This window comes from Zootermopsis nevadensis, unplaced genomic scaffold (genome assembly GCF_977971745.1).
Source record: "Zootermopsis nevadensis isolate Lab colony 2312 unplaced genomic scaffold, Znev_1.0 Znev_ptg000024l, whole genome shotgun sequence".
Taxonomy (NCBI): Eukaryota; Metazoa; Arthropoda; class Insecta; order Blattodea; family Termopsidae; genus Zootermopsis; species Zootermopsis nevadensis.
In genome coordinates this window covers 429,839-444,141 of record NW_028259156.1, presented here as the reverse complement: position 1 = coordinate 444,141, position 14,303 = coordinate 429,839, and the positions used below count along the sequence as shown (strand labels likewise).

The window sequence follows — 14,303 nt, the reverse complement described above, 5'->3', positions numbered from 1 at the left end:
TACCGCTCTCTCTGTTATTCTGGTCTATAACTTAACAAGTTTATTTTATAATCTTTTTGATTATATTAATTAATCAGTGATACTTTTCAGTTCTTCATAATATAAATGTTCTTAGGTTAAAATATTAGAGGACATGGGTATGTGTAGGTTTGTTTGTTAGTTTATTTACCAGATAACTCCATAAGTTATACAGCATTGAATGAGAAGGATTCAGAAATTGTCTTGATGTAATTTAAGATACAGCTACAAGCGTTTGTCTGGAAGCCGGGAAAACTCGAGGGATTGTACCACCAGTAGCTTCAGAATATTCAGAATCACCAATTAGTGCACAGCACAGTGGCCACATTGTCTTCCTGGGGACATGCCTTGTATGTTTACTTATGCACTTTAGTCCGAGCCATGCTTCTCCTAGCCTCATTTGTTTTATTTGTACTCGCACTGTGTGCACTTGCATGTACAGAATACTTAACCTGTATTCTGATTGACACAATTTGGACAACAACATTCCGGATAATGCCGTAGTTCTTGTAACTATTCCCAAAGTCATTTTTCCTTACTGTCTGTTGATTATGAAGGCATTATAGTAAGTAATAGCATTCTGGCATACTCCAGATGGATGGCAGGAGGCTGGAGGCATAGTTGGTGATAGCGCTTGTTGTAGTGTACAACTGCACTTGCATGATGAACAACCTATTCAGCTTCTTGCACCATGGACAGGCCGTTCCACCATGACCCTGAGTGGGTTTTTATTGATCTGACCCACAGAGTTAAAATAACAATATTTAAGTGACAACGCAATTATTTAATTACTCTGGCTGTTTCAGAGAAAAAAAATGCTTTATAAAATGAATTATGGGGGGAAAAAAGTTTAGTTTTGCTCACTGCTTAATAAATCTTAGCAAGAGATGATTTTAAAATTCAACAGATTTTAGCGGTGCCATTTCTTGTTTATGGCAGTGAATGCTGAACTTTAAATAATAACAGCTCCATCGAATTGAATCATCTAAAAGAAGATGCCTGACATCAGTGTTAGGTGACAGATGAATGGCTTATATAAAAAAAGGAACAGAATATATTCAATGTTGGGGAGAAAGTAAAAGAATACCAATAGAACTACTTGGAATATATTTTAAGAATGCTGACTTACGAAATTTGTTGAGACCTGTTTGACTACCACATTAAAAGAAGAGGAAAGAGATGGAGACTGGAATGGGTCAAAAGGCCTAAACTTTGTAGCTGATGATGACTCTGGCTACACTTATGCGACTTCACTCTATTGATTTCAGTGGGTGTCTGCCCCTTGCATTGATAATTGTAGTACGCAGAACAGTGCTTTGAAACCTCAAAGCCGTATAATCCGTGGCGTAACAGCTCTATGAGAGCCAAAGCCGACTAGCTGGCTGGTGGCCTCACGTTCACATGCCTAAGCAGAGGTGAACGATCATTCGACCAGATACAGGGTGACGTGTGGTCAGCACGACGAACCCCCAGCCATTGCTAGTTTTCATGACCGGCTCAAAGGAGTATGCCATACCAAATTTCAGTCGTGGTTATCACTTCTGCTTTGTATTTTCAATGCCCCACATTTAAAACTTAGCTTATATATTGGCTGTCCTGATTGAGATTTTGTGTGGTTTTTCTTATCTGCTCCGTGCAAAGTCTGTGATAGTGTTTTAAAGCTGGCCGTGATCACTTCCATTCACGTTTCCCAGAACATTTACAAATTCATACTACCATTAGTGCTATATAACTATTACAGTTGATAAGGCAATGTTAAATTAACTAAGAGAAGGGTGCAGACAGTATACCTTTTCACCCCTTTTTCCCCACTCCAAATATAACAATTTTCCCTTTGAGTCAAGTCTGTATTTGTGAGAAATAACTGAGCGGAATTTGTACTTGGAAAAATAATGTTACAAAGGTATTGGTGAAGAAATTGTCATTAAGTAATTCAATTCTGTACACAAGTTTTCTTTCTTGAGTGTTTTGTGTATGTTTTTAAGCAGACTTTTATAGGAGGAAAGTCTTTGATTCTAAAACTCTCGTGTAGTCCGTACCAACACTTGAGCAACCGGCAAGACTTATGAAGGTGGACTGTGAACGTTTTCACATAAGGTTAAAAAATACTGACAATCTGACTTGCTGTGTAAGAATATCTCGTCACTCCAGTCCTGGCTACTAGAACACTGAGATCGCAGAACAGAGTCTTGCTGGACATGCATGTTTGTCCTTTTTTTTTCTATAGAGAACTGGTTGGAAAAGGAACAAGCTCTTTGAAATGCAATACATTTTCGTACTGCTGAATTTTAGGTTAGCATATGATTGTGAAAATTATATTGCAGTTCGATGTAGTATTGTTCACAAGTGACTATTATAATAAGGCCTAAATCAAGTTTCACGAGTGCTTATGAAGTGAAAGTGTCTAGAACTGTTGTACTAGACTTCCAAAAATTGTCAGAAATTATTGTGGGTGATAGAAAAGTTGGCCTATAAAGAAACAAATGATGCAGTTAGAAGTATCGAGAGTCATGAAATGAAGTTTGACTCAGTAATACTGGAAGTAAAGAGAATGTCTTTAAATTTTGCTATTGGGCATATTTAAATGAAAATGGGAATTGTACATGAGAGTCCACCTCCATGAGTGTGCAGCTAATCAGTAGTTGTGTGTGTCTGTGCATGTGCAGTGTGTGGCCGCCTGCGAGACGCAAGGCATCAAGTACCGAATCCTGCAGTGCGTGTGGTATGGCACGAAGAAGCCGGCAGGCAATGCCTGCAGGGACCAGCCGCGTCCCTCCGTCATGAAGGTGTGCAAGGGGCTGCCATGTGCCCACTGTAAGTCCCCAGAACATTTATGTGGGCGCAGCTTTAGGTTTGGCCAACCGTTGTTATAGTCAATTTAGGCTTTGCATTTCTGTGGGGTCTATGACCTACAGAGATCTTTGTGCAAGTATTATGGTTCCAAATTACGTCTAGGCAAAGACCTGTGGCGGAAAAAAAGTATTTTAGAGAGTGATGGAGGACAAGGTGAGGCTGAAAGTGGCCGCACTTCGTGACTGTTCAGTCAGGCAAGCAAAATCCCTCTACATCTCTAATGTCTGACAGATCAAGTCCCACATTACAGCTGCATAGACACTAGTAATTATTAAACTGATACATCTTGAACATTTTTCTACATCTGTAAAACATAAATGCTTCTGAAGCTGGCTCTGTGTCCGCCATCTGATGAATCTGTTAGATCTAGTGCATAAAGTTGATCTCAAGTCACCTGGTGGTTAGCTTTACCAGATGGACAATGTATAGTCGAAATGGAGCCAGCTTCAACAGTTTCGTGCTTTTAACAAATTTATGAAGAAAAATGTCTTAAGAAGATGCATCATTTTTGTGACACAACTTTGTCGGAAATGTTTAGACTAATTTTACCGATAATTATATTACAGAGTTTTACGAATCCTGCATAAATTCAGAGTGCCTTTCAAAATCAGATACAAGGGCTTCTCTTTGTGCATTAACTCAAAGCAGATACCTAACAAGGATCTGTGTGTGTGTTGTGCGCGCACATGCGCATGTGCGTGAGAGAGAGAGAGGAAAATCAGTTACAAACTGATGAAGAATAAGTGTGAAACAGCTTTGTTGAAAACAATTTTTATTTGGGACTTAGTGAATTCTTGTATAAGTGACACTTGAAGATTTTGATTCAATTTAAGAACAGCGTTACTCATATTACTCAAGCCTGAGACAGTATTTGCATAAACTCTTGTGATTTTGAGAAGCCTACTACTATAATAACAATACCTATCATGTGTGTGGCATCAAAAGCTTTATCCAACCTCCTGCTATGTTCCTGTTATCTGGCTGTTGCCTGCTCACTTTTCAACACTTCGCTTATGCCCATTCTTCTCATTCTCTGCATCCTCATATCCACACTGGTTCTGGGACCCAGTGAGTCCCCTTGTGCATGTGTAATGGGGTTAAGCCAGTGAAGTTCGAAGGTTGCCAGTTGGCTGCAGCTAGTGCTGAAGTACATGATGGATTTTATAGCATCTTCTGCCATTAATATGTCTATCCATTCTTTATGGATATGAATCAAGCTATAATTATCTGTTTATTAAGATTTCAGGTTCTCACAGCTGCAAGTATGAAGATATCTGTCATCTGGGACGTTGCAATGTGTAGTCTGGTAGATATTGGTTGACGTTTCATCATCAGAGTGCTGACTCATTGCCCTGATGATGGAAGCAGTAAGTTGCTCTGCAGCAGTAGTCAGTACTACAAGACCACACAGCTCATTGCCCCAGAAAACAGCCATCTTCATCTGTTTGTTGTGTTTGTAATAGTAGGAAATTTATAAAAGTGGTTGTGTTTATCTGTTGTATCCCTTTTCATTGTCATTATAATTCACTCTAATTCAGTCCACTTGAAAATTTAGTGTGAATTTCGAACAATCTGTCTCTTCAGTTTTACTAAAATAAAGCCATTTATGTAACATTTTTTTATAGTCGGTGACAACATTTTTGGTCTGCAGATCCTGTGAACCTTCTTCTTAGAATCAAAAGAATTTGCAAAAAATTATTATTTATTTTAGAAAATAGAAATGTTGCATTGAAGAGAAAGTAGCATTTCATCTGAGTCTTCAGACTCACGGCCATGTAAACCTAAAATCCTACTTAATCTGCGGTTTATTTCATTGTATGCTGATCCACTTTTGAGAGACTTCAAAATATTTTGTTTGTGAGTTTTCTCAAATATTTGAAGTGGTATTATTAGTCACTTTATTCAGACCTGTTATGTGATGATTTTTCAGACTGTACCTTTCCAATATAGAAGTTTTTAAGCTGTAACTCCCTGTCATATGCAGATTATGTGTTCAGCATCCTTGGTACATAATACTTATTGATTTAGTTTAATGTTTAAAATTCAGAAAGTAAACAGAAGTTTTCTTTTTAAAGTTTCCATAAAGGAATCCTCTTTGAAATGCAACTCATCCACTTTTCATACCTATGTTTTCTTCTCTTGTCAAATTTAGGCCAGTGAATTATGTGTTCCAGCCTCTTTTACCATCTAGTATCCTCTTTAATCGTTGTCCAGCGTCTTGCCTTCATGTGGGTCAGTAATTAAGATGTTATAGGTGACTGTCAAGGTCTTTCATCCTTAAAGCCATGTGCCTTAGTCATGGCTCTTGGATGACTGATACTGGGAAAGGTGACTCACTGTGAGGCTAAGTTATATTAGCCTGTTCACATCCTTGCATGACGGAATGATCCCACTGCATGCCTCCATTGTAATCTCACACAGTGTAACACATCCTTGCATGCAGCAACGCAGCTTGCGTGAAATCCATACAGCAGTCGTTAACATCTCCAATTAAGGAGACTGTGGCTTATTGAGTCATATGAATCCTATCCATGTCCTTACACCCTATTTTGAAACACATTTTTAATATTATCCTCAAATCTGCTTCTGTGTCTCCCAAATGGTCTCATTCCATTTTTGATAACCATCAGTGGAATTATAGAAATGCACCTTCAGGACATTGGATTCTTAAGAAATCAGTGTTGGGGGGGGGGGGGGGGGTCACATGTTACAGTTCATATTGAAAGCTACAAAGACGGCATAAAGTTGCTCTTTTGCAGGGTTTTTTTAAAGTCCTTTGCACCTCAGTTAGCCAGTCTGTAGTCGGACACTGTGTTGACTGATGTACCCTGGCTCACACTGTAGTATATTTGTGGCTGTTAGTAAAACAGGAAATGAAAAACCAACACCCCAAGTTCTCGTAAAGTTGGTATGTAGACACGTAATGCTACTGCTTTTTCTTTGCGTGCGGTAGGAAAGTTTATTAGAAATGTAGACTGAAGAATGTGTCACAATACAAGCAATATACGTATGTATTTACAGTGCTCAGCCGCGTGCACGTTAACAACACATCTCTTCCTTTGAAAGTAAGAGGCTGACTGATGTTTTGAAAGACTGCAAAGTGTGAAGATTTATGTCTTGTGTTCTTTATTTAACATCTTGTATCTACTTTAAATGTGTTCATGATGACTGTGGAGTGGATGTGGACACAGCAAAGAAGACGGGCGCAACAAGCAAAAAATCTTGTCCACAAAGAATCAAAGTCCACTTTATTTTTAAAACGATGTCAGTGCAATGGCAATGTTTTGAAGAAAACAATGAACTTTTGATATAATTGACAATTCTTATTTTTGTTTGATATGCTTTATGCTGCAGTTCAAATGCACCTGCGGATTTATATTCCTTTAATCGCTTGTACAAGCACTTCTCGGTGAATACGCCATTTTCTGCGGTATGTCAAAGCTGTCAGTCACCAAAGGCTTATACTACACATTTCAAATAATAATCTTTTGCCCTTGTGAGATTCTTTCTCTTACAGATATTCTTTACAGAAGTTTTGTTTGAGGATATTTGTCCATTTTGCAAAGTTAAGTTTGAGATTAAGATACTGAAATGGTATCAATTTCAATATATTTGATTTGATCACTGCAGGGCGGCACACTTGACTAACCAGTAGAGGCAGTCACATGTTTATGTTTACTCCATGCCCATCATGAATGAAGTATAGTTATGTAAGTAGCCAACTTAATTTGCTTTGCTAGCCTCCACTATTCCTGCATGTTATGTATAATCAATCAGGTGGTATACGTAATACTGGAATTTTCATGGCACATGAATTTCATAAAATTTTCTTCGGTGATCGGCTACATCAGTGTTTAGTTAGATGCCAACATTTCAGAGACCAGCTTTGTCTCCGTCATTAGGGTAAGTGTGAGGAATGACAAAATCTGCTGATACATCAGTCAGTCAGTCTCAAAAACATTGGCGTCTGACTCAACATTGATGTTGCTGATCGCTCAAGAAAATTCTATAACAGGTAGTACATGTGTTTATTAGAGATGTTCATAACATGTGATTTTAATTCCCAGTGTCCAGCTGTAAAGATCAGTCAAAATACTGCCAAAATGTGAAGGCTATGAACATGTGCAGAGTGCAGCGTTATCAGCATCAGTGTTGCCAATCTTGTCGAAACAAGGGCTAGGTGCAACAGACTTGACACGATAGCAATACAAGAAGGAGTGCTGTGTTATCAGTGAGCGTCCTCGTGGACGTATGTCCGCACGCTAGTAATGCAGTCCATTCTTACATATTATATATGTTTGCCTCTGCTATGATCATCAGCAGTGAAGACTGACTGCAGACAAAGCTTTATCCCCCTATCGTTTGCAGCAGCTCTGCAGTGTTTAAGTTCATCATTCCATTGTATTACAACTGCGGCAGAAACGTCAAAAATGCAACAGTGTTTCATTGATAAAACGACTTTCTTCTCAAACTGCACACACCTGGAGAGAAACTACAGTCATAACCAAAATATTGGCCATAAAAACAGACTGTGCTATAATGGTGTTGGCCACATGCAACTCGGAGCTGTGAGACTGTTCATTAATGCAAATATCAGAAGACAGAATAGATGTAATCTGTAAACCCACTGTAAATATTCCATATTTATTATAGTGATATTAACAGCGGCATTCAGCTTGGAGAGCTCGTATAACTAACAGTGCTTCAGTTCTCTGCAGATATCAGCTAGTCTCATTATATCACTGACCAATACTTGTTTCTGGAGCCCAGAATATATGATAACCTTCATCTCAAAATAATTTATTTTAATATTTTTTAAGATCAGAATGATCACCGTTGAAATAATCAGTGTAAAAAATGTACATTGATTATATTACTTTTTCTTGTATTTCATTTCCACAGAATCCTGGTAAACAGATGTGTCACTAATTAGTTTCACGTCGCAGTTTTACTGGTCTGGAATGTTGCTGAATTTGCAGACATGTTAAATGTCTCTTTTTTAATTTCATGGACCTTCATTGTATGAAAATATATAATTTAAAACCCCATTTTACGGGGCTGCCAGTCGGGTTTAAATCGGAGGTTTAGTGGTTTAGCAGTAATCTACTGCTACCTGGACTGTGTGAATGCCGTGATGCAAGCTAATAAACATGAAGTCGCTTGGACTCACTTTGGTTTAGCTGCGTAACCTATTAGTGTCAGTCATTCTCCAGCTGGGTGCATACAGTGAAGAACAGACTGCAGTTACTACTCACGTCATACCAGACGATCCTCACTGCACATAAGAAACACTGAAACAGCCAATAGAGACGTGTCAAAGATTATGTCTGCTTCCTTTCTGTCAGTGTTCAGTTGCAAGATATGTTGTGTCTGAGACAGTCGCCCTGATCGTCGTCATCTCGCCATCTGTCGGTGATGTAAGATACATAAAAAATTTAATTCTAAGGTTTCAAACACTGTTGTACGAATGGTCCCTGCATTATATTTAATGTTGTACTTGTATAAAATAATTACAGACAGAGTGTGTGTTATAATAGGAAGTGTGCTGCATGAAGTATTCAAGATATACAATACAGGGCTGTGACAAGCTATGATCCGGTTAGAGATGCTGTCTGTGAATTTTAGTCTGCGAGAACAGGAACGTGACTGAGTACTGGAGTAGAGTAATACTTTAATTTCTCTTCTGAGTTGCACATTATAATGCTTAGTGCCTCCATATCCTCCAATTCAAATTGCTTGAATAACTTGTATGGCATGAACTGTGGTTATATTGCATCAAGAGGGCTTACACTTTTTAGCTCTCTGTACTGTGCATGATTATCTCAGATTGCTCCCACAGTTTCAGTATACAGTCGTCCACTCCTCTCCCAGTTCCATTTTTCTAAAACTTGTATCCAAATTTTTAATATATACATGGGCAAGTTAGAAATGAAGACAGGAAACAAATTCCTAAAAACTCTGTTCATCTCTAATGCAACAAATTTAACAAGCTGCTGGAGGCATATATTTACATAAACATGGTTGATTAATAAACAATAAATTAATAGGAAAAAATTTTATTATGAAATGGCTAGTTTTATGCTGAAGGAAATGGTGAAAATAATTTCACACTGTTTGAGGTTAAAGCCCACAAATAACAGAAACCACACTCTGACTGCAGAAGCCCCTCCAAGTCTCCCGTGTCCGACTGATGAGGCAACAGTGGTTGCAGGTCGTAATATTGTAAGCAGATAATTCATTTCAATGTGTCGCACCATATTGGTACCAAGCACAATACCAGACCCGTTCTCCGTAATAATTTGAACAGCCGGTGTGCCATTGTGCTGCTGGCACGGATATGTTACGTGTATTTACCGTTGCATTGTAGGATAACTGTACATACGTATGAAATACGGTTCAATTGTTTCCTTTCCAACTGTTCAGGGAAGCCTCCAGTCAGAGTTACGTTATTTCGTGACATGTTTATTTTGCAAAATGTTCTCACTGTTTTAATTATGTGATATTGTGTTATATGCATTAGATGTACTGTAGAATACATCATCAGTAGGAGGACATTGTTTTGATACAGTCATAGCAAACGTGAGCTTGTTCCCCTTTGCAGTGACTGGAAATGCATTGTGTCAAAATTCTACATTGTAGATAATATAATGGACATTTTGACTGTCATTGCCCAGATGGTGGAGACATAAAACACTGACGGAACGTTAGTAAACCTCTACCACACTACATGGAGCAGTATCCCAGAAGACAGTCATCTTCATACTCAAAGCCAGGAGGCATGAAATCTCACCAGAAACAGACGGGTGTTTGCAACTGAGAAAATAATACCTGAATTCACTGGTCAATTTCAAAAAAATCTGGGGATATGATGGCTGCCTGTGTACGCTTATCATTGCACACAAGTAATATTTTATGGAGTCTTGCAGACATTAATTTTGTGCGATACTGACCAAAAATGACATAAGTGAATCACAGAGAGGTTAATTAAAAGAGGACAAATCTTGTTTATATTAGAAAGTTTTGTGTCTGTGTTGTTATTGCATATGGAAGGAAGAGCTCGTTTTTGGTTATTTATGTTGTCATCCCCTAACATTTGATGAAAAATGGTTTGAACAACTTTTCTTTTAAAATTTTAATAGAGTGAATGTGGTTGTAATAATTGCCCTCATATTGAATTATCCATTTTCTATCCTGTAAGCCTATGGTTCTTACTTGGAACCAGAAAACCGCATTGCCACTAGCCGTAAAGTGATTGATATTTTGTACAAATATATTTAAAAACTATTGATGAAAACATTCATAAGAACAGGAATGTGTAACATAATGTGGCGTAATTGAAAGTATACCTGGATTTTGTCTTCCCAGTTCTCATTTTCATGAAGCAATTTCAACATTTATGTCTGGATAAGTTACTTAGTTTGTGTGTGTTAATATTATATTATATTACAAATTCTCATTTAATTCCAAACTAAGAAAGTCACTCACTTGCTCTCTTGTCAAATTATGTTTTGCCTTTTGATGTTGACATAATTTTTAAAGGTGAATACGTACAAAAATATTTTTTACTTCCACAGATGAGGCAAATGACTTACGTGCGGTGAGCCATATGCAATTACGTGACACAGCTCCAACAGATTTCTCACTTTGAGTTCTCTGCAACACCTAATGTAGAACATTGTAAAATGTAGAAATGTCCTTCTATTGTGATGTCTGAAAATTGTAAAAGCTGTAAACTTAACAGTGACATTTCAGATGTGGTGAATGCAGGAAGCCTGTTGTTCCGGGAAATGTTCAAGATTTCCGTAATAATGATCGTCACATGTTCACTTCATCATATCTTAAGAAGTCAGTGACAGATCACATATTCTTTAGCATACACAATTCTGTAGATAAACTGAGGAGAAACCACTTTAATTCTGAGATGTGATAGTAATTAAAATTTAAGGTTATTTCACTCAACTTGAAATTGCCTCTTGTATGCAGTATTTACACATGAAAAGTCACTGTTAAGTTAATACTTTGGACAGGACAGTACAGTGAAACTTCTTTGTCACAGTTTCTTAGGACCCAGAATGTGAAACATGATGAAATTGAGAGATCTGAGGTTTTATCTTTTAAGGTGTGAGCATATCCACTATTCTAAAGAAGAATTACCGATTACATTGTCTTCTGTACCTGTTTTATTTTAATTGCAAAGAGTGGATTGAGTGTGAATGTTTGATTTCTTCAATATTCTAGGCCATTATTAATGTGACTTTTGATATTTCACATGCATAAATAGGTATTTTTACTTGACTCTTTAAAGAACAGTCGTGCCACTTACTTTAATATCCAATAACTGAATTTTGTCCGCAGAATGTATTTGCGAGTTTCGTATGATAAACGATGAATATTTCCCCAAACAGCATTAACCAAATAACCTTCGTAATAGAAACACATTGAGTTCCCTCCGAGGCAGGAACTGAGTTTTTAAGAATTATTTAGATGAACATTGTGTTTCACAGGGTTAGTACGTGAACTGGATTATATTAATATTACATAACACATTTAAATGAAGAGGAGAGAGCTATACTTTATTAAGACATTGCCGTGGAACAGCTTACTGTGGATACTGGCTTATATTATTTTTGATTGATTGAAACAGGGCACACTACTATTGGGTTAGGTTAGGTTAGGTTCTGAAATATAAGCAATTTGGAACAAATGCCAGTGTGCAATGCATGGTAGCAAATTTTCAAAAAGAGGAAAAGAATTATCATAACATTTCCTCCTTTCTGCAGCTGAACCTGAGGCATCAATTTGCTCTGAAACTACCTTGGACATATTGTATAAATACAGACGTTGTGATATACATTACCAGAATATATCTGCCTTCTTCACTGAAAGATACAATTGGAGCCACTGTAATGCATAGATTTTAAGTGATGTAAAGCCCCAGATCCAGTTAATTATGCCAGTCGGATTTTCTTTAGCATCGCGTTCCTCGTAGATACATAATATTTTAGTGAGTTTCACATACAGTACTTCACTTTCTGGAAGTCAAATAACTGTAATGTACTTACGCTGAACCCTGTATGTTCAGAGCTTTATCAGTATGCATGCCATTCAGATGTTATTAATCAAATGTGCATGAAATGCCTTTTATTTTAAAGGAATAAATATATATGATATATCGATGATCTCCAACACACGCAGGTTATGACTCGCCTGTTACGAAGACTCACTGTACTAGTCGCAGGTTCTAATCTATGAGTTCATAGTGAAACAAATCAGTATTAAGGCACTGCCCAGCTCAATGTTGCTACCAGATACAGTGCCATTATTTTATGTTATGACCTCAAATGTATTTTTAATTTACTGGTTTATATATGCCTTAGAATATTACTGTTATAAGCTGCCATGTTCACATAGGTTTCTGGCTGTTTGTCATTTATGTATCTGTGCTATTGCTGCCTTTAATGATATTAATAGTATCTTGTGAGCAGGCTTTTCCCATTTATCTTATTGAAGGGCAAACGAGCAGGATTCGAGGTTTTCACGGTGGTGCGTCCAAAGATGGCTGTCTTCTGGGCTGTAGCTCTGTGCAGTCTGCTTTACCAGACTGCACAGTGCACAACAACCCAGAAGACAGCCGTGTAAGGGCAAACCACTTTTGGTGCATTGTTATTTTATCTTTCTGTTTGTCAGTTCTGCAAGACGAAGATCTCTAACCTGTTTACTATATGCACTCATATAAAGTACTGGAGGAACCCAGTGATGCTGAAATGTCAAATTGATCATTGGTGCAACATATTTTTAAAGCATGTCTCCTCCAAGTAGCAATTTTAATCTCTACATCAGTCACACCAGATAGTCCCGTACTTCCTTCATGCAAAATGGTCTCCTTTATCTGGAAAAAGGCTTATATTCAGATGTCCATTACGTAACTCCCTATAACGTAGCATCATGTTGTGTTAATACTAACTTTCCTCAAAATCCTGGACTACGTGTTTTGATAATACTACACCCACAAATCATTAGGCATGCGTAGTGGTTGTAGATAAGACGTTGATGCTGAAATAAACTGCAGATAATGAAAGCGAGTATAAAAAGAATCACCTCTAATGCAACTATAACATTTATCCAATAGTAAATGTATAAAGGAAGCCAAAAGTAATATACTTTGTAAATTGTTATTTTATCTTTTGGAGGCACTGTAACATTAGTCTAATATTGACTTATAAGGGAAACTAATAGGCTAATGTTATAGTGCCTCCAACGGTTAAATTATTTTCAAATTACTTTAAAATTATTCCTCATTTTACATTATATGGATATGTAAATGGAGATGTGGAACATGATAGGTATGTAACTATAAGTGAAGATATGCCTGCGATGTACTCCTGCGTTACAGTAATCGGAGCTTGTGACTGAAAATCTGTATATCTACGCCCCACTTCTGAAACTTTCAATTTAAGAGCAGGACAAACTGTTGAAATTTGTTGGTTGAGAACCATGAAGTTTTTGAAGTACTTGGACATCGTTCTTTAGCCAGATTCGTATCGTGCAAAACACTTGTGTGTCCGAAAAAATGTATTTTGTTTACATCTGGATGAGACAAATGACTGGTCTGCATGAATATTCTTGAACAGAGACGAGCTTAGAGGCTTGTCAGCAGGGGAGCTGCACGTTTCTGAGATATGAATAGACCCCCCCTCCCCCAAAGTTTGAAATTACGGTGTTTTCCAAAATGTTTGACAAGCTTTAACATCCTTCACAATTTATCCCTAAAAACTGAAGTTACTCTTGTTATGAGCCACAGAATAGCTGTATAATATTGCCACGTGCAAGTGTAAACTTTATATTTTAATAGCAAGTCTGAACAGAAAGCTGCAAATTTGCCCCAAAAGTACATTCCAGTTTCTCGTCAGCAGCGTATAGCGTAACGACACATAAGGTGAGAGGTTATGACAGCAAGTCTTTGTCCCTCACAGAATGGCTGCCACAGCTTTGTGAACATGGCACAAAATTGTGATGCAATAAACATCCTGTAACACTCCCCATCATGTGTACAAGTGATTCAGATGTTGTGTTATAAGGTAATTGTTGTTGTTAATTTCTTGGGCACTTCTGTGGAGTGTGTTACATATACATCATGTGTATGTTCTGTACATCTGACATTTATCTTGTTGATATAATGATATCATGTTTATTTTACAATAAATCATGAATATATCCAGTAATCCATTTCTGCAAGTGATGAGATTATTCGCATGCAGACCTTTCAACAAGCCCGATTTCCCATGACAATGTCCTCTCGTGCTTGGACTCGGAGGCATGGAAAGTCTTGCAACAATTTGATCAACTTCATTTTGTCTTAATGGGATAGGCAACATTATGCCTATACTGGTCTCAAAATCCTCCTTCCTTTCTCCCCTTTATTCATCGTGTTA

At 37.5% G+C, this 14,303-nt stretch overlaps 1 protein-coding gene across 6 annotated transcripts in view; it reads left to right on the top strand.

The window, feature by feature from the left end:
- nolo (ADAMTS-like no long nerve cord) overlaps nucleotides 1–14,093 on the top strand; it is a 94,268-nt gene extending 80,175 nt beyond the window's left edge. For 5 of the 6 annotated variants that reach the window (XM_087355461.1, XM_087355460.1, XM_087355458.1 and 2 more), the window contains 2 exons: nucleotides 2,685–2,832; nucleotides 6,939–14,093. In XM_087355461.1, the coding sequence (XP_087211587.1) occupies nucleotides 2,685–2,832; nucleotides 6,939–7,051 (261 nt within the window). In that variant the 3' untranslated portion in view covers nucleotides 7,052–14,093. The remainder of the gene's footprint in view (nucleotides 1–2,684; nucleotides 2,833–6,938) is intronic. The other variant, XM_087355462.1, reaches the window with a different exon arrangement.
- The last annotated feature ends 210 nt before the right edge of the window (nucleotides 14,094–14,303 follow it).